General features: G+C 53.5%; 11 protein-coding genes across 11 annotated transcripts; 5 read left to right on the top strand and 6 right to left on the bottom strand.

The window, feature by feature from the left end:
- Positions 1–368: 368 nt before the first annotated feature.
- On the bottom strand, positions 369–1278 carry J4E83_002819 (uncharacterized protein; the record flags this gene model as incomplete). Its single annotated transcript, XM_049329760.1, has 2 exons — positions 369–979; positions 1029–1278. The coding sequence occupies 2 exons, from the start codon at positions 1276–1278 to the stop codon at positions 369–371; spliced, it is 861 nt and encodes a 286-aa protein (XP_049191439.1).
- Positions 1279–1747: 469 nt separating this feature from the next.
- J4E83_002818 (putative secondary metabolism biosynthetic enzyme) lies at positions 1748–2716 on the top strand (the record flags this gene model as incomplete). Its single annotated transcript, XM_049329759.1, has 2 exons — positions 1748–1862; positions 1914–2716. The coding sequence occupies 2 exons, from the start codon at positions 1748–1750 to the stop codon at positions 2714–2716; spliced, it is 918 nt and encodes a 305-aa protein (XP_049191438.1).
- Positions 2717–2810: 94 nt separating this feature from the next.
- Positions 2811–4569, bottom strand: J4E83_002817 (uncharacterized protein; the record flags this gene model as incomplete). Its single annotated transcript, XM_049329758.1, has 5 exons — positions 2811–3182; positions 3249–3581; positions 3663–3819; positions 3870–4379; positions 4433–4569. The coding sequence occupies 5 exons, from the start codon at positions 4567–4569 to the stop codon at positions 2811–2813; spliced, it is 1509 nt and encodes a 502-aa protein (XP_049191437.1).
- A 492-nt stretch (positions 4570–5061) lies between these two features.
- On the bottom strand, positions 5062–6105 carry J4E83_002816 (uncharacterized protein; the record flags this gene model as incomplete). The annotated part of the gene is made up of 1 exon (XM_049329757.1): positions 5062–6105. One exon carries the CDS (start codon positions 6103–6105, stop codon positions 5062–5064), a length of 1044 nt encoding a protein of 347 aa, XP_049191436.1.
- Positions 6106–6972: 867 nt separating this feature from the next.
- On the top strand, positions 6973–9759 carry J4E83_002815 (uncharacterized protein; the record flags this gene model as incomplete). Its single annotated transcript, XM_049329756.1, has 1 exon — positions 6973–9759. One exon carries the CDS (start codon positions 6973–6975, stop codon positions 9757–9759), a length of 2787 nt encoding a protein of 928 aa, XP_049191435.1.
- A 313-nt stretch (positions 9760–10072) lies between these two features.
- Positions 10073–12571, top strand: J4E83_002814 (uncharacterized protein; the record flags this gene model as incomplete). The annotated part of the gene is made up of 3 exons (XM_049329755.1): positions 10073–10215; positions 10273–10442; positions 10494–12571. The coding sequence occupies 3 exons, from the start codon at positions 10073–10075 to the stop codon at positions 12569–12571; spliced, it is 2391 nt and encodes a 796-aa protein (XP_049191434.1).
- A 436-nt stretch (positions 12572–13007) lies between these two features.
- On the bottom strand, positions 13008–16901 carry J4E83_002813 (uncharacterized protein; the record flags this gene model as incomplete). The annotated part of the gene is made up of 3 exons (XM_049329754.1): positions 13008–13501; positions 15182–16306; positions 16457–16901. 3 exons carry the CDS (start codon positions 16899–16901, stop codon positions 13008–13010), a joined length of 2064 nt encoding a protein of 687 aa, XP_049191433.1.
- Positions 16902–17943: 1042 nt separating this feature from the next.
- CWC21 (RNA-splicing factor) lies at positions 17944–18495 on the bottom strand (the record flags this gene model as incomplete). Its single annotated transcript, XM_049329753.1, has 1 exon — positions 17944–18495. One exon carries the CDS (start codon positions 18493–18495, stop codon positions 17944–17946), a length of 552 nt encoding a protein of 183 aa, XP_049191432.1.
- A 247-nt stretch (positions 18496–18742) lies between these two features.
- Positions 18743–20029, top strand: J4E83_002811 (uncharacterized protein; the record flags this gene model as incomplete). Its single annotated transcript, XM_049329752.1, has 2 exons — positions 18743–18873; positions 18922–20029. The coding sequence occupies 2 exons, from the start codon at positions 18743–18745 to the stop codon at positions 20027–20029; spliced, it is 1239 nt and encodes a 412-aa protein (XP_049191431.1).
- Positions 20030–20395: 366 nt separating this feature from the next.
- Positions 20396–21619, top strand: J4E83_002810 (uncharacterized protein; the record flags this gene model as incomplete). Its single annotated transcript, XM_049329751.1, has 1 exon — positions 20396–21619. The coding sequence occupies one exon, from the start codon at positions 20396–20398 to the stop codon at positions 21617–21619; it is 1224 nt and encodes a 407-aa protein (XP_049191430.1).
- Positions 21620–22215: 596 nt separating this feature from the next.
- On the bottom strand, positions 22216–23565 carry J4E83_002809 (uncharacterized protein; the record flags this gene model as incomplete). Its single annotated transcript, XM_049329750.1, has 1 exon — positions 22216–23565. One exon carries the CDS (start codon positions 23563–23565, stop codon positions 22216–22218), a length of 1350 nt encoding a protein of 449 aa, XP_049191429.1.
- Between the last annotated feature and the right edge of the window lie 857 nt (positions 23566–24422).

The raw sequence follows: 24422 nt of genomic DNA, 5'->3' as shown, positions 1-24422 counted from the left end.
GGGGAGATGCGCCGGAAGCTTGATCCTAGTGATGCTAGGCGCGAGTTAGTCGTTAGTGCTGCGTCGATGCTCGCAACTCGTCTATTGGGCGGGAACACAGCAGCTGTCACGGGCCCAGCCACGCTGTCGATGCATCCCATCCCGCCCTGCCACTCATTTCCATGCACATGGCCGGCCTCCGCATTTCACCCAAGCCCTCGGCCAATCGCACACGCACAATTATTCCGGATGTGTAACCTGACGCACCGGGTCATCAGCGGTGGATACGCATGTGAAATTGACGCTGCTGTGTGAGGATGGGTGTTGTCATTACTTCGTGATTACAAGTCTTGTACAATAGAGTGGTGAAGGGCCTGTACTCCCACGCTTCATCGCCGCTCGCCACGGCCCCGACTGTTCTTCTCTCTCCAACACTTGACGAAGGCCAGACTAGGGCTCACTTCCTCGCGCCTCCCCCACGCCCGTCCCAGCAGCCAGTCAGTGACACTGATAACCTTGGCCGTCCTGTCCCAGTGCTGACCCTCTTCCGTGTGCTCGATGATGTGATTCAAGATGCGCCCCTCTTCGTCAAACTCAAATTTGAACAGGCCAGTAAACTCCTGGTGCGGCCTCTTGGACCCCGCGACGATGCTCGTAATCTTTTCGACTACGTCGCTGACCTGGCCGTTCTCCTTCTCCGACTTGCATGTCTGCCACCGGACTATGAGCTTCTCGTTGCGTACGTTGCTTGTGGTGGATCCTCCGTTCTTGACCATGCGCTCAGACAATATCTTGAGCTTTACATTGCCCAGTACGGGAACTTGGCCCCATGCGACCGGTGCTGTCCATAATGCTGCTGTGTAGGCGTACCTCCCGCTTACGTTGGGTAGGTGCGGGTGCGTCGAGGGGAACAGTTGAAGACTGATCTGCGGGGACAGTATGTCTTGCGGTAGGGGCGATATCAAGAGCGTGGGTAGGCGATCGTGGAGTACTCGGATTGCTGTGATCGTATTAGCCATCTAATCCTACATGTAGAAGGTGCCACCCACTGTTTCCTAGTTTCAAGTTGCGCTCGTTGGAACGCGCCTTCTCGCGCTCATCGGATTCCGGATGGGAGCATGGCGACGAGCTAGTGAACCAGTGCCTTGACACGGACGCCTGTCTCGCGCTGGCGTCGCTGAGGGTCCTCTTGTACTGCTTGAGCCCCAGCAGCCGGGGCGCAGTGAGCGATCTCGCTGTCCTAGTGGGGAGTTGCGTGCGGGCAAACGTGGAGAAGCGCCGCATCAGACCGCTGGTCATCTGTGTGGATAGGGATATGCGACCATAGGTGAAGATGTACTAGGTGTGAAATGGCAATTGCGGAGGATTCGCTGTCTTCATACGCTAGTCGTACGACCGAAAAGCGTGCTCAGGTGGGTCCAACTTCCAAATGCCGGGGTAGGGGTCGTGACGTAGGTTTACCGACCATGTACATCCCGCTGTAGCTACCGTCCCTCGCCACGCCTGTTCGCATTGAGATGTCCCGGTGGGACGATCGATCTCCAAATGCACAATGACGCCTATAAAGATGAGGATATCTCTGCTCAACGATTTCTTGGATGAATTTTCAATCTTGTCTCAGCAGATTCCCTAAAACGCCAGTTAGACCTTTTGTTTACAGAGGGTAAGAACGACCCCGCAGTTACCCCATGTCCAAGCTACCACTGACATATCGAGTATTAGATCGTGAACATACAAGAACATTCTTCCAACCCCCAGATTCTCCACAATGGCCCCCTCAGGGAAGCGCATCGTCTTCACCGGCGGCTCAGGAAAGGCTGGACGCCATGTCATCCCAGAACTCATCAAGAAGGGCTACTCGGTACTCAATCTTGACTTGACAGGTACATCCCCGTTTTCGTCGCTGCTATGTTCTATGAATTGACATCAACCAGACTTCCCCGACCCGAACGCCGGAGTCTTCACCCTCAAAACCGACCTCACAGACAGCGGCCAGGTCTTCAACGCGCTCACAACCCACTTCAACTTCGCCGGCTATGAAGGTCCTCACGTACCCGGCCCGCCAGACGCAGTCATCCACTTCGCAGCCTACGCGCGAAACATGCTGGTGCCCGACAACGAGTGCTATGCCGGCAACGTGAGGTCCACATACAATGTCATCGAGGCAGCTTGCAAGCTCGGCGTCAAGAAGATCATCATCGCCAGCAGCGAAACCACCTACGAAGTGTGCTTTGGCCAGGGAGATCTCGACTACACCGCATTCCCACTGACTGAAGATATGGACGTAAACCCCATGGACACCTACGCCATCTCCAAACTCTGTGGCGAGCGCGTAGCCCGCGGATTTGCCCGCAGATTTGACGCCGACATATACGCCCTCCGCATTGGAAACGTCATCGAGCCTCACGAGTACGAGCGCGACTTCCCAAAGTACATCAAGTCCCCAGAGTGCCGCAAGAGGAATGCTTGGGCGTACATTGATGCTCGCGATCTTGGTCAAATTTGCGATCTTTGTGTGCAGAAGGATGGACTGGGCTTCCAGGTCTTTAATGCGACGAACGATACCATCACTGCCACGTTCCCAACGAAGCAGTTCCTTGAGCAGTATGCACCAAATACACCCATTACAAGGGAGATGGATGAGTGGGAAGCGCCGCTGAGTAACCGCAAGATTAGGGATGTTCTTGGATTTAAGGAGGAACATAACTGGCGGAAGTACTACAACCCTGATCAGTAGATGCGGATCAACTGCCATCAACAATACCAAGCACATGTTCAAAGTTCAGATCTCCGAATTGTTACGAGTTTTGTGATGTTCCTATCATATGCTTTTACACCCCTTCTCCTCTTTCCTCCACATCACTCCGTCCATGCTTCTCGCTCACAGCAGCAACAACATGTCCATCATCCCCACCCGCTTTAACCCTCCCAGTATCCCCCTTATGTCCCTGCGTACCAATCCTCAGAAAGGGAACAAGAAGCAGCCCAGGTACCGATGCCGCGGCCGCAAACCAAAACACCGCCGCAAACGGCTCAGCAGCATTTTTCGCGTAGTAGCCAGATGTCGCAGGCTTTCGTTGCACAGCATCGAATATGGCAGTCGCAGCACCATACGCAATCGCAGTACACAGACGAGTCAAAGTCTGGAATAGCGAACCGGCAATAGACTGTTTGTTCGTAGGCATGGATGAGAGGACGTACATCTACTCGTGATCAGCGTCAAGAACCACTTACAAGACACAAGGAAACTGGAATAGAGGGAAACTTACATTAGCGACAATGAACTGAAAGTCCACCCCAATAACACATAAACACAGCGCCGGGAAAGAAAACGCCCAATACGAGTCTCCGTACCTCTGCACGGCAGCGAGGGTGAAGGAAACGGTTAGGGCGGCGGCACCGATACTTACGAGTAGTTTGTTGGAGACTTTGTGTTGGACGAGGGCGGCGACGGCGTTGGCGGTTAGACCAACGATGACCATGGGGAGCATGTGCACGCCTGTCATGAGGGCGTTGTAGTTGAGTTGGGTTTGGAAGTAGAGTGCGATCCAGAAGGAGAAGATGGGGAAGCCGAGGAAGCCGCAGGAGAGGATGACTAGGAGCTGGGGTTGATGGGCGTGTTAGTGGGATGTGTTGGACGTCTTCTGGTGATGGTGAAGATGATGATAGAAACGAGGACTTACAAGAGAAAAGTCCCGATCATACCAGATCTTCATGTCGATCATAGCATATGGATATTTGATCTCCCATACGACAAATGCCGCGATTAGAATGAGACCTAGGATCAGTAGGACAAGCACATACGGCGTCTTCCAGCCCTGCGGTGCATCACCTCCGAGACTACCCCATAATCAGTTTGATATCCTCTCAATCCTAGATAAAAAACATACCTCAAAGCCGCACAAAACATCCCAATCCCCAGCACCGTCAGCCCCGTCCCCGGCAAATCCAACCTCTTAACCGTCTCCGAATCCAACCTCCTCTTGGGCGTCCCATCCCTCGGCACCGTAAACGCCGCAACAATACTAGTAACAAAGTACACAATAGCAAGCAACCAAAACCCCGCTCTCCAACTAAACACCTGCGTAAACAGTCCCGACAATATCGTCCCAAAAACAAAGCCCATGGGGTTCCCCGCGCTGAAACAGCCAAAAGCGCGGTTCTTGCGTCGGCTGGGCAACTCGTAGATGGCGCCGAGCATGCCTTGGGCTGGGGGCACGGAGGAGGCGGAGAAGATGCCTAGCACGCCACAGAGGATATCCAAGGTCATTCCGGAGGTGGAGAAACCGGCGCCGAGACAGAAAACGGAGAAGAGGAACATGGAGGCTATGAACATGGTTTTGCGGCCGAAGAGGTCGGCTACGCTGCCGAAGAAGAGGAGGAGGGATCCTGCTGTGAGTCTATGGGTTTTCAGTCTGCGTCAGTCGAGATGTTGTGCTGGATATATGCTTACGATGTCGCGGCATTCATCCATGTGATTTCCGCATTCGTCATGTTGAGATCCCGCGCGGCGAAAGAACTCATGACTGTGATTGACCCAGTGAGAAAGCTCGTCATGGCCACGGCCATAGTCACCGAGGCGATGAACATGCATTCTTGGAAGGTCGATGTGAAGCATTCTGGTCGCGCGTTGGGATCCTTGTCGCTGATTGGCCGGTCATGATGGGAAAGGGAAGCGGCGACTTCGGCGTCTGCGTCTGTTGCGTCCGCCCCCATTTCGTCTCGGAACGCTGAACGGAAAGTTGAAAGAAGCGCAAAGAGCAATTGATAGAAAAGACGCTATGTGAGTTTCGAATTGATGAGACAGGGATCTGAGAAGCAATGATCGAAATGCGCCGATCGTGGAATTATTCAGCGCGCGGAATTCATCCATGAGGCCGCGCTTGTTGCACAATGTCTAGCCGCTATTTAGGCAAGTGATGGCTGCACTATTCCCGGCTTGCATATATGCGCAGTTACGGACTCGGAGAAACACCGATGTCAAGGTCCGCGGAGTGTGCTTAATGCGCTGGAAAGAAGATGGCAGGCGCACAAAGAGTTTGAGAGTGAAGAATTTGGATATCATGGTGAACGTACATTATCTTACAGCTTAATTACTTTCCACTCACCTAGTTGCATCCGTCCTAGTTGACCACCTAATGGTCCTTGTACCTCTCTTCCGTTGGCCCAGAGCTTCTTGCCTGCCCAATGCTCAATGAATCCATCGGGGCCTGATACTATGATCAACCTTGAGCCGTTCTCTGCTCGTTGCCTTTGTATCTTCTTCTCGATCTCGGATGGATGGATCCACGTCTTCTCCTCGTCGACGTAGTAGTTGACACGGAGGCCTTCGCCTTTCGTTGCTTCGCTCCGCTTCTTGAGCGCGTCCAGTTCCTTCACCACAATGCCCTTAGACGCTGTAGATGAGTCCTCGGCAAGTGGTGCAGCTGCAACAGACTCGCTGGAACCAAAGAAGCTCTGCCACCAGCCTACTCGATCTAGTGCAGATGTTGTACTGCCTCTGTCGTCGCTGACGCCACCTACACATTCTTCACGCCGCCTATTCGCCCATAGTATGTGCATCCGGCTTCCAGTCCTTCTTCCTAGGGCTTGCGCAACCTGCATCGCGGGTGCTATGCCGGTCCCGCCTGCCAGGAAGACAACCTCTATGATATCGCGCGGAAGCTCAAGTTCGGTGTTCGGTCCTCGTAGCTCGACGGTGGATTGTTCGGGTAGTCGGTGCAGGTAGGTCGAGACCTCGCCTCCCTGTTCTTGCCGTATGAGCAGCCTCATATCCTCAGGCTCATTCTCGCCATTCTTGTGGACGTCTGGAGGCAAAGGCGGCAGCGGTGTGTATGCGCGCGCGATCTGTAATTGTGGCTGCTTGATCTGGACACTCCAGATGCTGCGCTTCCACACCTCCTTCACACTTTCCGTATCTGAGACGCCATTGCTATTGCGCAATGTGAATATTGCGCTGGTCGACGAGACAGGCTGCTTGTCTACAAGCGTGTACGGCGTGAAGGTATGCGGGTTCAACGATGCGTCGGAGGGGTCGGCGGATTTGGTGAAGCGATAGGCGGCGCCGCCAATGGCCGAGGTCCCGAGTACTATCAAGGGCCCTGCTCGCCGTCTGAGCCAGGACATGGCGTCTATGGGAATTGGTCGTCTCCAACAAGATGTCGTGGTCTCTCGCCGTGGAAACGCTGCGGAAGAATCTCGACATGACGACATGGCCCAAGCGCGATGCCCACTCTAGTATGCCGAGGCGTGATCATGTCCGACGCCATCATTACTAAAGGGTATCTTGTGGCATTCTGATATCTGATGCGCAGATCGAGACCGTCAGGCTGAGTTAGAGACCATACCAGTATTGCTCTATGTGTCGTCCAGTAGACTCTTTCCTGGCACTTGTGAGAGTGAAGAGGTTCGACTTCGTGGGGCTGCTGTAGCGCGCGTGGGATGGCTGTAACGCGTCTCTGACTTCTAGAACATGGCGCGGGGTTTTAAGGAGGTGGCAAGAGGTCGATCGGCTGGGTGAAACAACATTAGCGAAGGTTGCTTTCCTTTTCGAGGACATGCACACCTCAGATGCGTCGAGCAGCTAAGCGGCTGCTTCCGTTGGACCCTGCATCTGGGGCCTATTGACCCTAACCAGGTGGCGTCCTGGCATGAGATCGTTATCGTTCATTGTAACACTTCCATCGCTTTACCACCGCTCTCACCGCTCTCACCGCTCTCCTACTGTCAGCCTTCCATCTACTCAACTACAGCCAAGGTACTCCTACGAACCCGATCCACGGTTCCGCACTTGCACCGGCGAATCGCCGGAGTTATCGCGGGATAAGATTTCAGCCCTATCACCTCTCCAACTTTTCACCAACCACGATACAACACCTGGCTGTCACTTAGACGTCCGGCCTGACTCTTTTGACAATTCAATATCGGAATCTGTTGTAGAAACATCTCACGCACTACCCGATTATTCCGGGCTTCAGACCCGCGACCAAAGCGATGGCGCCTGCCGTTCTGACTCAGCGCCCAAGGATACTCTGTCTGGACGCCTACGACTCTTTTTCCAACAACATTGTCGCGCTGGTCGAGCAGAATGTAGACGCGGAAATCATCAAAATCTTCATCGATGATCCTGTTCTTGCGAAGACATCAGCCTCTGGGGAGTTCACAGCGTTTACCGACTATTTGAAGAGCTTTGATGCCGTCATTGCAGGGCCGGGACCTGGCTGGGCGAAATGTGACGAAGATGTTGGTCTAATGAAAGAACTCTGGAAACTTCGGGATGAGCAGATCATTCCAGTGCTCGGTATATGTCTCGGGTTCCAGTCGCTATGCCTTGCATTTGGAGCCGATATTGAACGGCTCGCGGAACCAAAGCACGGTATCATAACGGCCGTCCTACACAAGAGCCAGTCAATATTCCGCGGTGTGGAGAGTCTTTTAGCAACGCAGTACCACTCTTTGCAAGTCAAACTCGATCACCCCATACAGAACAAGCGCGCTGTACGGTATCCTGCACAGCTTTGGGAACCCACCGAGACCTGCCCTCAGTTGGAGCCGTTGGCGTGGGATTTTGATAGCGATCTCAACGGTGCCGTTCTCATGGGCATCAAACATTTGCAGAAGCCGTTCTGGGGAGTACAATTTCATCCAGAGTCGATATGTACAAACGACGAGGGCAAGCGCATCATCCGGAATTGGTGGGAGGACGCCCAAGCCTGGAATCGGAAGCGCATGTTCAGGAATGTCCCCAAGCATAGTCTGACATCCAACGTGCCGTCTTTGCCGATGACTGCTGAGGATTTCCGACGAGAATTGGGGATCTATGGCACAAAGAAACAGAGCAAACGCTCTTATACCGATTTCGTCGCAAAGCTTGATAGCGACACTATCACACCGTTCGAGCTGGCCTCGCTCATTGCGCACGGGGACGGGCAATCACTACCGGATCTACCACCGAGCACTGTGCATTGTGCGACCACGGGAAGTGGACGACTTACCGTTGCGGATGCTTGTGAGCTCTTCGAGTTATCAAGAGGCGAAGCCATAGTGTTAGAGTCGGGACTGCAATCGAACCTCGTACCTATGGCTGTGGGAACAGGCAGGTACAGCATTGTTGGTGTCGTCATCCCAGAAGAGACTCTGCGCCTACATTACTACGCCGGCACCCGCAGAATGGAGCTCAGAGATGGTAAAGACCAAGTGCATACAGACTGGACCGTGGCCGACCCTTGGCCCTACGTACGAGAAGTCATGAAGAGTCTACAGCCCTCGACTCCGCCACAGGGTTCAACATGGGCTCCTTTCTGGGGAGGTTTGATGGGATATGCATCTTACGAGGCTGGTCTAGAAACAATTGACGTCAACGGCCACGAAGAAGCCTCATATCCGGACATCTGCTTCGCCTACATAACAAGGAGTATTGTCTTTGACCACCAGATCAAAAAGATCTATGTTCAAAGTATTCGCGGCCCCTGTGACCAGGATTGGGTTATCAACACAATAGAGAGACTGTATGAGCATGCAGGCTTCAAATCACGAGAGACTACCCCGAACTCTGCCGCAATGAGACAGATCGACCCTTTCGAGACGCATGGCACCATGCACCAGTATATTGAGTCATGCCATCAGCTCACCGTTGGCGAAGACGACTACTGCGATAAAGTCAGAGCCTGCAAAGACTCGATAGCAGACGGCCAGAGCTACGAGTTGTGTCTGACGACTCGCAACGAGGTTCGCGCTCGCAAGCCTACAGCGTGCAGAATATCCCACTCCGAGGATAATGAACACTCCTGGAACCTCTACAAACGTCTAACTGGTCAAAATCCCGCGCCATTCAGCGCCTACATGAGGATGCACAATGTACATTTATTGTGCTCCTCACCAGAGCGGTACATAAGCTGGGACCGATCGCAAACTGCGCAATGCCGGCCGATCAAAGGAACAGTGCAGAAGAAACCTGGTGTAACTGCCGAGATGGCTCATGACATCCTCTCATCGTCTAAGGAACGCGCAGAAAATCTCATGATTGTCGATCTTACCCGCCATCAACTTCACGGTGTCTACGGCTCGGAAAATGTCCGAGTGAGCCAGCTCATGGAAGTGGAAGAATACGAAACACTATGGCAACTAGTATCAGTCGTCGATGCAGTACCCAGCGGAATCTACAAGCCTACCACCCCCGAAGATTGGGAAGACCCTGTGGAGTACGCTTCCAAAAAGCCAACGAAACATTCTGTTCCATACCTAGGGTTCGACGCATTCGTTGAGAGTCTACCACCAGGAAGTATGACTGGGGCGCCCAAGAAACGCTCATGCGAAATCCTTCAAAATGTGGAGAGCGGCGTGAGACGAGGCATATACTCAGGTGTTCTCGGATATCTTGACGTCGGAGGAGGCGGCGACTTCAACGTCGTCATCCGTACCGCTATCAAGATCGACGACGATCAGGAAGATGACAAAGAAGACGTCTGGCGCATCGGTGCTGGCGGGGCAGTCACAAGCCAGAGCACCCCACAAGGCGAATTTGAGGAGATGATTGCCAAGTTCGGCAGCACGAACAGAGCTTTCATGCCATTGCCACCACCAAAGCCAAAGACCAAGGGCAGAAGGGTTGAGATCATTGAGCCTGATGACCCGGAATTTGCGGAACTGTTGGCGAGTATGAGGGGTGGGGAGGAATTGACGCTTGACGATGCGCAGCTCATGTTGAGGGCTGTCGAACGCGAGCTCAGAAGAAGGAATGCTGCAGGTGATACGGCAGGCTTCATTCCAGATGGAGAATGATTCGTTTGGTAGGAGTTGGGATGGGCGGAGTCATTTGAGCTTAACCTGTGATACCATGTTTTGAGATAGTATAGAGATAGAGTTTCTTGGTTTCAACACCAATGCCATCATGTATTTTACACAATGATTATGTTCAAAGCCCCTTCTTTGATCATGTACTACCTTCCCAAGTCAGTCAACTGTTCCAGTTGGCAACTGAGTGATGGGTAGGTGCGATGACTAAGCACGCGATTGGTGGGGAGATGTAGCATCGCCGCGTACCTCTACGTGTAGCATTGCGACGCCAACACGCGCCTTCCAGTACCCCACGCCAATGGCGACCGAAACGCCAGACCCACGAACCTTTCAGACGTGGGAGGACGCGTTCCAATACCCTATACCAGTCGTCCGCAAGCTTGAACAGCAGCTCCGCAACAATGCCGACGACAATCGAGAGAAGCTACGGTCGCTTGTGGGGTACGCAATGCCAGGCCAGCAATGGGATAGAGATCGGAGAGGCTGACGGAACTACAGGGCAAGCTATCGCAGCCTCCTCGACACGGCCGGTACGATCATCGACATGGAAGTGCGCATGGAGCAAGTGGAAAGTAGGCTTTCAAGAGTAGGGCAGAGCTGCAATGCGCGGGGCCTAGAAAAGATCACAAACAATGCGGGCAAGATGGACATGCATACACGAAGTCGCGGTCAGTCTACAACAATGCATTGGGAGAGGATAGTGGGTTGACGGCCAACAGATGCGGAGCGCTATACATTCGCGGCCCAGCTCGCAGTCATGCGCAACGCGCCTGTGGTCATGACGCGCCTCATGAAAAAAGAAGGATCGTATCTGCTCATTGCGAAAGTCCTGGTCATCTCAAGACTACTCCACAAGTCGCTCAGTCAATCTGACAACAAGGCGCCCATTGTCAATCAGCTGTGGGAGAGACTGCTGTCGGTACGGCGGAAGCTTCTCAGGAGGATTGACAAGCGCCTCTCGAACACGAACGGCGAAACGGCCAGCCTGCTCGAAAGCATGTGTGCCTACGCGCTCGCTACGAGCTCCACCCCGACCGATGTCCTACACCATTTCCATAAGATGCGATTGGACAAGATGAACAGCGAGCTGAGGGCAGGAGGCGATGAGCTTGCGAAGCGTGGCATTAGCGCGCTCAAGCTGTGTATCCAGACTTGTCTCGATACACAAACCATCTTTCCACGGCGCTTGGCAGAAGCCCTAGCAAAGCTAAAGGCGCAGCCATTGATCCAGGACCCCGACGTCCGCGGTCTCTACGAGCTGAACCTCGATGTACATGATCGCTGGTTAGGTGATGAGGCACGGAACTACACGCCATGGCCGAGACACGACGAACTGCAGCGGCCGGAAGCAGAGCGGATAATGCACCGATGGTCAAAGGACGCTATTGCCGCTTTCCTCAAGGGTGTGCAAAAAGCACTAGAGGGCGAAGGACGACTCAAAGAGGTTGCAGACTTGAGGCAAGAGCTGATCGAGACCTGGATACTGTCTGGCTCGCGAATGGCGGGTGTCAAGTCGGCCAACGTTTTAGACGATCTCCGAGACACGATGAACGATAAGCTTGAGGGCATAGTGCGATCGCGCACACATGGGCTACAAACCGTGGTTACCGAGCTGACGACTCGACTGGATACGGTGGCTTCAACAGACAAGGCCGTGGCACCTTCGCTATGGGACACCACTACCAAGGCCTCTGATCTGAGCAACGGGGCACAAAACTTCAAATCCGCTATACTCAACACCTACCAAGGGCGCGATGAGTCTGTCATCAGCGTAACTTCTGCCTTTGACAAGTGGATGGAGTCTATCCTGGAAGTCAAAGGTATCGTGAAGAGCATGAAGGAAGCACGATGGGACGACACCTTTGCGGACGATGTAGACGACGAATCCGACGATGAGCTTGGCGATTCTAAGCAAGCACTCCTCAGCGATGACGATCCAAAGTTGCTCGAGGAAGCTACCCAGGAAGCCCTGAGCGAAGCCATGCAAAACCTAAGCCGGAGCTTCAACACTATCGTGAAGAAGTCTGATGGTGAGCAATCAACACAAAAGGCCACTTTCATGCTGCGCGTAGTCAGGGAAATCGGCGATCGGATACCGCGGTTGCGCCTCCAAGATAAAGCCACACCTCTTGCGTCGCCCTTTACGTTAGAGATTCTTCAACCTTTGCATACTACACTGGCCTTGTGCGTGACGCAACCAAGCGTAGAAGCATACAAGACATCGCTTCAAGGTTCACTGAAAGCCAAGACTAACAGCCACATCCTGTGGGAAGGACACCCACCACTGCCGAGCCAGCCGTCACCCAGCGCTTTCAGATTCCTGCGGGGTCTAAACAAAGATATGGGCGCGCTGGGTAGTGATGTATGGGCGCCCGGCAGCGTCGAGGTCCTGAAGAGTAGCGTCGCCAAGGAAGTAGTCAAAACGGTTCAGCAGCATCTCGACGCCATCAGCGCGCCTACAAAAGAGCAAAGCCCTTCTTTCCAGGAGAAAGACGAAGGCAAAGAGGAAGATGGAGCCGAAGACTCCAAAACCACTGACGATGGTGAGAAAGCAGACGTCACCGCATCATTACCAGACCACAAGGAAGCAAAAGAACAGAGAGTCAAACAACTGCTTTTCGATCTCCTCTACATTCAACGCTTCGTTGGCGACACTGGTGCAGACGGTGCCAAACTCACAGCGCTGGTACAGAAAACCGACATGGTGGACTTAGACGAGGCTGCTATCAACAGGCTGAGGAAGAATGCGGCGGATTATGCGAAGAAGACGTATCTGCTCTTCGCATTGCTCGCGTAGACACTTATACGTAGACATGTGCCAATGATACCATTACTACTCCTCGCAACTATTTGCACTTCTATTGAGCTGATAACATGATGCTCGCTTTCCATAGTCTACACTCCGCGGAGACTTGGCCGATCGAACTTGTTTGAGGCTCAGAACTAACGGCCATGGTTCCCGTGTGGAAACACCACTTGGTTCAAACGCCACGATGGGTCCGGTGCAAGACGTCGTCGAGTAAGTAACTCGTTGATACATGCTATATCGTGTTTCCAGTGCCTATGCTAAGGAAGTTACATGCGGTCGAACTGTATGCCGAAAAAAAAACAGATGGTCAAACGCCATGCATGATGGATATCTCAGGTTACAAAAGAAAAGATGCTCCAACCCAGCCCTCCTTCTCCCCTCCCCTCCAACAAATCACACAAAGCGTCATATGCAGTTGTGGGCTCTACGACACATCCATACTGTCCCCGCTCGCCCTCAACCCCTCAATCTCCTTGCGCAGCAGCTCAATCTCCTTCTCCTGTGCCTTCATCTTCTCCAACGCCATCTCTATCAACCGCGCTTTATTAACCGTCTTCTTCTCTCCCGGCATGGACCCCTTCCCACTCCTCACATCGTCATCGGCACCATCCATACCCGTCACCTTCTCGCTCCCATCCTCGCCATCTTTTCCTCTCATGACAACAAAACACGTGGTCCCGCTCCCAAACGTGACTTCGCCGTCGAGTAAGAATTCAGCTAGATCTACCATGGCGGTTTTCATGCGGTCGCGCCGGGCTTGTTCGGCTGCGCGGTGCGTGGCGCGCTTCATCATTACGCCGGTGGCCATGGCGGTGCTGAAGTGGAGGCCCATTTCTAGGTGTTGGCCAGAGGAGATTAGTTCGTAGTTTGATTTGGAAGCTAGGAGGTCGGCTTGGGGGGTTGTTACACCGCCGGCGCCTGGAGGGGGTTAGCTGTATTCTCCAGTTTGCGTTCGTGTTTTTTTTAGGGTGAGATTGAGGTCACGGGACTTGATGACGAAGAGAGAGGCATACCATTACTGTCCGCAGGTACTATGTTACTGCTTCTTCTTGCGATGGCGACTTTTTTCGGTGTTGCGGATGATGCATGGGATATTGATGATATTGTGCTCGCGGTGTCTGCTGCTATTGAGGGGGATCTTATCGAAGATACTGTAGGTGATGTGACGGATTGCGTTGTTACTGATGGCGATTTCAATGGGCGGATGGGATGTATCGGTAATTGCACGGGTTGTTGCTGTGGCTGTATTTGCGATGCTGGTTGCACTGGCACGTGCGGCATTTGCTGCATCTGCTGTACATGTTGTTGCTGTTGTTGCTGCTGCTGGGCGCTCTCTCTAACCGGACTATATCTCCTTCTCTTTTTGAACAACTGTGGCCATGTTCTACTCAGCGGACCCCGATGTCCGCCTTCATTTCTGTCGTTACCGGGCGGTCCGCTCGGCTGTGGATATGGCTGCATGATTCATCGAGCCGCAATACCAGACGCTTTGCGGTGGATGTGTTATTGTAGAAGTCTCCCACAAGCGGTAGTCGTAGCAACAGTGTACCAGATGGCAGAGGCGTGCCTAATGCGGGTTGGATGTCAGACTGGGCTACCACCCACAAGAGGCAACAACAACAATGACGGGGTATTGGAACAAGGCGCCAACAAAGACCAGAGCGAAAGCACGAAAGCGAGAGGTCCAAGGCTCTGGGGATCTTGAGCTTGTTCAGCTGGGTTGCGCACGTACAGCCGCGTAGCAGGCGGGTACAGGTGTTATGCGTGAGCCGTCGAAGTCGGCCTCATCCATGGGTCGAGGGCAGCGGTCGCAACAAGGCGTAGTAGACGCGCGATCTGGAAGGAATTCCGCGCATGCTTGCACTGGGCCGTTAAAAGCAAATGGCGTCCGCAGCGCGACTGATTGTGAGCGAAGCTTTTGCTTGGCGCAACCCAAAGACGTGGTGTTGCTGCTGACTTGGAGGTGCGTGAAGGCGTAGCTGAGCCAACCAAACCTCGCCCCGTGAGCACATGGGCTTGGCGCGTCGACGCATGCTAAAGCGCCCCTTGTCTCGAACCCAGGACGCCGAGTGCTTAGTTGCCACTCTTACTGCTCAGCGCTGCAATCAAGTGACATTCCCTCCGTGCGCAGGGTCGAGCCTCCGCTGCGGAAGCTACTCCAGTCTACCGAGACGGAACGTCGCGGAGGTCACCTTCTATATTCGGAGTCGTCGATGAAACAGCCGATAGCTTACATGTAGTCGTGGGGATCAATGAGCGCTGCATAAGAACACACGTGCTGGAGATCACTATAGAAACATTGGAAGTGCTGTCGCGGCTTCTGCCGGCCCACAATATGGTGGTCAGATCATGATGATCGAGGTCGTGCTCAAAGTATTATCCATCTACAATGTAGCGGTTCAGACAAGATACCCCGCATAGTCTGCTAATGCTATTTGGCTGGACATCAAGGTGTCTGCACGCACATGTTGTTTCTTTCGCATTGTGATACGTGGCCAGAGGAGCAATTCCTGTCGCATTAAGATGGGAAGGTTATATTCGTTATCAGCATCATCCAAGTCATTCTCACATGTCGCTAATCCAAGCTGTTCGTTCTACTGGTCATCTCGTGGCTTTCGTAGCTTCGCTTGCCTTTGACCTGAACTCCGGGTACATACTCCAGATCCTCGTCCTCCAGATCGGTATCCAAGTCCTCCTCACTGAGCATCTTGGGATTTAGTGCAAAGGCGCCTTTCGGCACAAAGGTACTCGTCAAGACCAGCACACTGATGATGGTGAACTGTACAGCAGCCACGTTCAACACAGCCCCGTGTATCTGTTCGTTGTGGCGATCGGAAACGCGGTCGATGTAGGTCCCGAGGGAAACGGATGCGATCGCGTACGTGACGATGTATGTGCTGTAGAGGAACGCCATGACGGCACCGAGTGCAGATACGTTCTGAGTCTTCGACTCGATGCGCGCTAGTGATGCCTGAATGTATGCGGCGAGCGATACGTCGCCGGCAGCCCACCCGAAACTGATGGGGAGGAACGTCGCTCCCACGATCCAAGCTTGAGCCACGTCGTTCTTGGGTGGGTTCCAGAAAGGTAGATACCAGACTATCAGGAGAGCCAGGGCGTCTAGCCGAAGCCATGGTATCGGAGTGTGCACCAAGTTCGTGAACATGAATACAAACAGCGCTCCTAGTAGTTCGCCGAAGTTTGAGCCTCCCACTATGATCTGTGACCATGCCGAGTTTCCGAAATAGCGGCGTGCTACGGCAGGAGCGATTGCGTTCTCGAGGTATCGGTGCGCATAAAGCGCGACAGCATATCCGGGTAACAGCCAGATAAACTTGCGGTGCTTGAAGATGATCTTAGCACCGGTTCCAACGGACTCGAAGAAGAGGTAGAATCCGCCTATCACGGCCTTGACATAGGTTGGCTGACTCTCCAAGATCAGAGATCTGCCTTCCTTCGGTATACTGGCTTCCTCAATGAAGTACCATAGTATGGATGCGGCGGCGAAGAATATGGGCGTGATGATGAAGCTGAAGTTGTTGCCGAACCGGGGAATGAGCGCAAGTGCTGTGCAAAAGGCACCAGCAGTGCCGCTGATCTCGTAGAAGATATGGACCAGAGAGTCCATACGTCGAAGCTTTTGGATGTTGCCGCCAACCAAGTCGCGCGGAATGACTCGCCGGATCAATTCGACCATGCCGTAGACTATACCACAGACGCAATCTAGCGTTCGTCAGCAACATGGAATCAGATGAGAACAAGTACCTGCTGCTCTTTACAGCACCCGCCAGCGACAGCTCTGGCGGCAGCAGACATGAGAACAAAGGTGACCGACATATCGAACCGTTAGGTAGACTGGGGCTATGAACTTACAGATGGGGATCATGGCGTCGGTATCATAGTCACCGTAGTAGCTGAAGTCATCCTTTGCCCATCCGCGCGGTGCGAACTTGCCGCCAGTTGCAGCGTCTAAGATGAGCAAGACGCTGCTCATGAAGGCAAATATAAGCACTGCACATGCCAGAACGTTCTTCGTCGGATATCTTTTGATGAGTGGCGCGATCAGTATAGATCCAACACACTGAAAGGCTTGATTCAGTCCAGTCAAGACGCCGACGCGTTGAAAAGTAATGGAGATGTGCGTTTTCTTCTCGAGTTCATCGTATCGATTAGTCGCAAGCGCAATGACAGATCCGTTGAATGCCTCGAGGCCGAACTTGTACATCATGATGCCGGCGATGTAGATGCCGATGTTCCGTCGTTCGACAGGAGTGTAGATGTTCCATGTCTCGCGCATGACAGCGATAGGCCGGACCATGGTGACAGTCGGGGCACGTAACGTGCGGTGGTGTTGCTACGGGAAGAGACGGCTAGCCCGCAAATGCGGAGAGACCTGGTTTATACGTCCACGATGCCGGAACGCTGGTGTTGAGGAATGGACCAATTAGGTGAGTGGGCTATCGCATGCGGTACGCTACGGCGTCCCGTGGGTGTTCATAGAAAATGACGCCCGCATCGGTGACGAGGAGGCATTGCAAGAGCCCTGTCGTTCGTGTTAATGGAAAAGACGGCGTGGAGCGTTTGCGAGCCAAGTTGCACGGGCATGACCCCAGTCGTTGTGAGGACTTGGCGCGCCCGTCAAAAGCTGGCCATTCAGGTGACCCACGTGGGCCGACAGCTGGACCGCCTGGGGTAAGCATCTAGGCCGATAAGAAATGCCAACCCGAACAGTGCGTTGCAGACGGACAAGGTTCATCGTTCAGCTGTAGTGGCTGTCACAATGCGTGTATTAGATGTGGTATCGTTACTTGTGATAAGGCGAACGAGGTGTGGTGAAGATGAAGCCCTAGCAAAGCACCTTGCGCAATGTGCGGTACGCCTCCGTTCTCTTGACAGGTCCATTCAGTACCGAAAGATACGCCGGAGTGGAGATAGTTATCCCGCGCATGCAAACTAATGTCGCTTGTGAGCGGCGCGCTATCCTAGGTGCGCATCAGTGGAGGTGAGACGTCACGGAAGCAGTCAAGTCAAGTCAATTGACATGGTGTAAAGGGTTCCTGCATTAGAACCAAAAGCCAGTAGACAAGGGTACACTGGGTGCTCGTTTAGATCTCGTCTGTTGAAGTCAGTCTGCTTCTTAGACTGTAAGCTGGAAGACGAAGCTGACCTGTCTGTGCCTCCAGCTTCCGCACCTGTAATCGACAGTCGCTATCTTTGGTACTAGAGGTATGTCGTAGAGATGTCAGAGACCGATTTTCGGATGCTAGTCTCCAGGCAGTAATGCCATGCCTTCAGGGTGGTGCACAGTGGCTATGGGTATCGGAAAGGATTATAACGCCAAATAGTAGACTCGCAGAATCTCAATCAGAGTCGTCCTCCCTGTGCCGCCTGGCTTCTTTAGCTCTCGCAGTCCTTTCCTCGTCTTCGGCCTCCCTCTTGGCTAGGCTGTCGCGCATTCTCTCCTCTTGCTTCCTCCAGTGACTTCCTTCCTCATAGTCTGCGCTGATGCCCAGGGCCTTGCGCAGCCTCTCGCTCTCTTCTGCTTTTGCTTTGGCAAGGTCGTGCACTTGATGCGACTTGAGGCGCTTTGCATTAGGACCGAGATCTTTGCCGTCTTTTCGTTCCTGGTCGAGTTTGCGGCGTAGGCCTTCGCACTGGTCGTCAATCTCGTCTTCATCCACGCCTTCGTCTTCAAGCTTGTCGCGCAGCTCAAGGACCTTGACTTCGATGTCGCGCTTTGCTTCGTGTTCGAGGATCTCGGCGTCTGGCTGTCTTGGGCGGTGTTTGGCGTGTTCCCAGTCTTTGGGGTAGGGCTGGATCTTGTCGCGCGGTCGAAGAAGGGATCGGTTCTTCTGGACGTAGCCCGAAGTTCCGCTACCTCTTGGCGTGGTGAGGCCTACGTTGTCGGCCATGATGCTTATTGATGTGGTGGGTGGAGATCGGTGTCGCGTTGGAGGGCGTGGCTGGCGAGAATCATGGATGGTTTGCGGAGAGCTCGGAGGTGAGCACGGAGGCCCAAGCGCAATGATGGAATGGCTCGCCCCACCAAAACTTTACCCTTGGTACTGCGCAGACTCACCCAGAGATGGAGTCATTGCCTTGCGATATAAAACTTAAGAGATTTTGCTCTCATCCCTTATTACACAATTTACGACCGCCATGACTACGCAAGACGCCACAAGCGACGATACCACCTCAGGGCCAGTTGAGGTGGGGTACAGAGAACTGCCCTTCCCACCAGTCACCAAAGAGCACATCCTGAACTGCTCATACCACAAATGGCATCCCAAGTTGGTCTCTACTCTTTCTCGTTTTAGATCTTTCTCTAATCGCAATAGATACCGCGCCGTAACACCCAAAGCGCGTCTCATCCCCCTCCCACCCGCCTTCCTCGACTACCTCCGATCAGACGGCATCATCCTGCCTCCCGAAGAGAATGACGACCCATCATGGTCAGACAATGATAGCGGCATATTCTCGGGTGCGGACAACAATGACGACGATGAGGACGAAGGTCAAGACCCGAGCGCCAACTGGCGCGACACACACGAAGCCATCGAGCGGACCATCGAGGAGTTGGGCGGCAAAGTCGCACCCAAGCTGAACTGGAGCGCGCCAAAAGACGCGACTTGGATAGCCGCAACCAACAGCATGGAGTGCCGGACACCAAACGACATCTACCTGCTGCTGAAAAGCAGCGACTTTGTCACACACGATCTGGCGCACGCCTTTGACGACACAGCCAACCAGTCTACAACACCAGACCCGGAGATTCCATACCATCTCGTCTTGAGGAAGTGGATCACGCTGAATCCGAGCGTCGAGTTCCGATGCTTCGTGCGGGATCGCCGGCTAATCGCCCTGTGCCAGCGAGATCTGAACCACTTTGACTTCTTGTTCAACATGCAGGACAAGCTGCGAGATACCATTCAAGACTTCTTCGACGCGAAACTGCGCGACACATTTCCCGACCCCAACTTCACCTTCGACGTATACGTACCGCCGCCGCACGACAAGGTCTGGGTGGTCGATTTCAACCCATGGGCTGTGCGGACTGATCCTCTGATCTTCTCATGGATGGAACTCCTTACTATGGAGGTACCCGACGCAACACCTCTCGAGGAAACGACTGTGCGACTGAAGATCGCACAGCCGGAAGACAGGGGCGTGCCAGTTGAGGCAGCTAGTGACACCTCAGACGAAGATGAAGACACAGATGAGGACGACATTGAGGAGCTATGGCAGCCAGAGTTCCGCCTCGTACGGAGAGATGACCCCGAGGCATACGGCTTCTCGACTCCACAGTACAGTGCGCACAAGCTTCCCAAAGACGTAGTAGATGCAAGTAGCGGCGGCGAGGGTCAACTGCGAGAATTTGCGATGCAATGGGAACAAGCGCAGAAGTTGGCAGAGCAACAAAGAGCGGAAGATAGTGAGGATGATTAGCTCCACGGACCTACCGTAGCGTAATGGAGGAGTCATAATTGCATACGTCTTGGCGTAAACAAACAGACGTTTGCAAAATCGTGATTGGGCGTCTGTGGAATGTTGGCCAGCCTCGTCGCGTGAGGCTCTGGGGCCGCCACCGGGACTCGCGGTGACTCGCTCTTGCAGGGCATCTGTTTGTTTCACCGCTCCACACCCCACATGCATGATTCGTCGACATCCCATCCTTCACCCAACCTTACAACAACACGTCGTTGGACACGTTGTTTTTGCTCTTCATCAACTTTTGCTACAATAAATTCTGCTAGACACCCATACTTTTGGCACCATTGAATACCACAGATTTCCCACGATTGCGATTACAAAATGAGCGTGACGGATAGCAGCAGCTACAGCGGCTTCTTATCGATACCCACTGAGATCCGATGCCAAATTTACGACTACCTTCTCACCGAACCGCACGCAATCACGATCAGTGCTGGCTACACTACGTGTTTTGGCAACCGGATACAGGACCGCGCCCGGAAGACGGAAATTCCTGGTCTACCGCTCGATCTCGCGCCGCTGGCACGCCGCCACCACGATGCCTCTCTCCTCTCAGTCGCGAAGCCACCCACGATTGCCGTCGAGAATGGACACATGCAAGACATTGAGGGCGAGAAGCTGGGCTTCCCCGCTGCGGTGGCGCTGATGCTGACGTCTCGATTACTCAATGACGAGTTGAACGATTGTGTTCGTAGGCGGAGGCATATCGCGCAGGCGCGTTCTACTGTTGATGCCGATGGAGTCGTTCACGACAACGAAGAAGACCAGGAAGGGTTGTCACTTTACGTGTCTTATCCTTACGGCGTCTTGGTATTGAAGCACCAATACCCATACCTGTTGAAACAAGCGCGTCGAGTCTACATCTCTGGGTACTACACACCCCAGCAAGAAAACCAGCTCGATCCACGAGATCTCCAAACAAGCCATGATGAGCGCTTGACGCCATCCAGCAGCTTCGCAGCACAATCCTTCACCACCCCATCATCAGGACCAGCAACGAGCTTCACGCGCTCCTCCTCCCGAAGAACAGCCCGCCACGGCGTCTCGGTCAACGCCTCGCGCCCACGCCTCCGCCTCGACCCTCCCCTCCCCCGCGAATCCCGCCAAACAACCAGCATACACACAACCTTCCCGTCCTTCTCCGCTTCCACCTCGGCCGAAGCCCCCGCCGCTCTCGCCCACCTCATCACGACCCTCTTCCCCAAACACACCACGCCCCTCACAAAACTCACAACCCGCATCCTCTTCCCAGGCGAGGACTCGTACGGCTCCGTCTGGGGCGACGACAACAGCCCTGTCTCGCACATCCTGCGCAGTATCCGCGGCGGCAAGATTGATATGAAGGTCCTAAGGGGTAGTCTGGGAACGGGCCTGAGGCTGACGGCTAGGCCGAAGCCCGAAACGAGGATTGTGAGTACGAGTTGGGTTAATTGGAAGAAGGGCGATGTTGCGGCGAGGGGTGCTGCGGGAACGGTGAGGAGGGCTGGTGGGAGGTTGGGTGTGAGCGATTTGGATGCGTTTTTGATGGGTGAGGAGGGTGCTTAGGATGGCTTTGACATCTATAGAGAGGGAAAGGGTGTTTTTGTGGAGGACCGGTATGGCTACTGTGTGGCATGCTGAGTCGTTCAGACCATTGACTATATGATTTTCTTTGTACGATACATTCACCGATATATCTTTATGTTTACTTATACCAGCGGTTGACCAGACCATATGAATAGTCTGCTGGGCCTCAGCTTTCTCTCTTCAGGTCTGAGTATTCCTTCTCTTGACTGTTTTTGCCTCGACACGTGCATTTACGCAATCTTCAAACGATGATAGCAGTGCTAGACGTGCTCTTCTTTCGTCTGGGACCAGCCTTGTGATTGGAGACAGAAGGTTGTGTGTTGTACCCATGGCAGTCCTTCATCAACGTTTCCACGCCTTTGTAATGCCATTTTCTGGACCCCAGAGTCGAGGAAACGTAGATTGTCGAATGCTGTAGCACGGCGCTGAGGAGATGCTGTTCCGTACTGCAGAAGCGCTGCCCTGGCGGTGAAGAACAAGTAGACGCTCTCGGGTCGGCGAATTCAGGAGACCAACATCTTCATGCCATGGCACAAGACTGTCTTGACACTTCTGTGTCTCAAGCGAACACCCTTCTACCAAGTAATCCACTTAACCGACCCCGGAATTCCAATTGCCAGATCCCTCGCATCCGAAAACTCAACCTTGACCGTCCGATCACTATCTTTCGGATGCGTCAAATAGAACGCGATAATGCGCAAATGCTCCGGTACCTCTATATCCGCACACGTTTCTTCCTCCGCTACACCCATCTCCACCCTCGCACGTTCTTGTTCCAATCTTAACGCCTCTTCCGCAATCTGCCCAGCAAGCATGCCATCCCAGAAGCCTTCTCTGCGGGGATGGCTCAGCATGAGCTTTACAGCGCGTTTGCGTAGTGCTTGACACGAAGACGGTGCGCGCACAGCAATGGCCCAGAGTGCGGAAGTGGGACCAACGGGTGTTTGGAAGATGGGCGTCTGCGCGCCTGAAAGAGGGAGGAGTTTAGCAGCGAGTTCGAAGATGAGGACGAATTGTGCGGCCATGTCGAAGGGTTCGATGAAAGGTTTCCGCGCGGGTTTGAAGTCGCCTAGACAGGGGAATTTCTGGATGAGATCGGCTCGTGGGGCGCGGAGGAGGAATTCCATTTGTGCTTGTGTTAGTTCCAATGCCGTGAGGGGTTCGGTGTATTCTTCGCCGTAGGCAGGGGCTTGCTTCCAGAGATTGTCCATGGTGAGCTTGCCGCGGTGGTAGCGTGAGATGAGGTCGAGGTATTCGATGTATACTTGTTCGACTTCGTCGGCGGGGCGTAGTTTTGTTCTTTGGTTGAAGGCGTGGATGCTATTCAGTAGGCTCTGTGTGTGTCCCAACATTGCGTGTAACGCAGACATACTCAGCGTGTTTGTTGAACTGGACAGTGGTTTAGTCTTGGGCTTCGCGACCCAGGATGGCGAGATGTGCGTTGGCATTATCGCCCTGATCTGCGTATCGAATCCCACAAAGATGGTGCGTATAGACTCCAGTTCGATTGGGTGATCAAACTTTTCTTTCCCTTGGTCCACTTCGTTTAACATCCGGATGCCGCTGCGTACGTGTTCGATTGCGTCTCTTTGGTAGCCTTGCAAACAACACATGCTGGTGAAGAGGATAGCGCAGGTCATAAGCGTGATCTTATCTGATTTGACTACTTTGTCATTACTCTTCGGCTTTTTCAACAAGTCCTGAATTGCTTGATTCGACTGTCGCAAAGCAAATTGTAGGTAATTATCCAGCATGGCTGTCTCGGTCAGACGTGAGTCGCTGCCTTCGGAAAAGCGTCGATACATAGCGCCCAGAGCGATGATGCAGTGTTGAATCGCAGGCTCACGATGAGCGGCTTGAAGCAGTTCTCGTTGCCAGAACGGCGAATCCAGGAACCCGCGCAGATTTGAGACGGCATGGGTCATGAAGAACTCGAAGCTATCTCGCTCCTCTTTGGTATCGAGACGAATGGCTGGGGCGATGAACACTGGCGAATGAGACCGCGTCAGGCTCCAACTTGATACCGACTGAGGTGAACTTCTCGATGACTCAGGAGGCGAGGGCGTTGATGGTGGCGGAGGTCTGAAAGTCGGATCGTAGCCATCGCACGTACGACCCGTTGAGGTGCATCGTCTGCAGTTCGGTTTCTCCTCATCACACTTGACTTTGCGTATTCTGTACAGATTAGCAAGAGGGCATTGAATACACAGCAGCGCTAAAAGACGATATATTCAGCTTCGAGTTCATGTGTGGTGGGATTCGATGATGACGCGGCTTGAAGCTGGTCAATGGCTTATCGGTAGACGTTTGGCGTTACCTGCCAGTGGGCGGCTGGAGCTTTGCGGGCTATGAGCCCAGCCACAAACACAGTGCAAGCCTTTCCGTGCTATGAAGATAGGCACACTTTATAGTTGACGCAGTGACTTACTTGCAAGTTTTACAGCCGGAGCGTGCTTTGGGTTTCCAGGCTCTCTGGCGTGGTTTACCGGACACCGTCGCCATGTTAATTTGGTCGAGTTTCATCCGACCAATGGGAGGGGAGCCAGCGAAATTCAATTATACGAGCGAGCGTGTAGCAAGTACAGATTGAACGATGTACGACTGCGCAAATGACATCGGTGGTTGAAGAGTAACTCATGAGGCTGCATGGCACTACCCAGGTATGCAGCATTGCGGCGTGGTTGCCCGCACAGTTAGGCTACCGCGACCAGGCCCGCAAGCAGAGGCCCACGGCTATTGTTATCGAACTTGGCCAATGAGACGACGGCACGACAGGGTTTGC

Source organism: Alternaria metachromatica (genome assembly GCF_023757995.1).
Source record: "Alternaria metachromatica strain BMP 0045 chromosome Unknown scaffold_4, whole genome shotgun sequence".
In the NCBI taxonomy this organism is placed as follows: domain Eukaryota; kingdom Fungi; phylum Ascomycota; class Dothideomycetes; order Pleosporales; family Pleosporaceae; genus Alternaria; species Alternaria metachromatica.
This window is presented reverse-complemented; position numbering and strand designations above follow the sequence as displayed.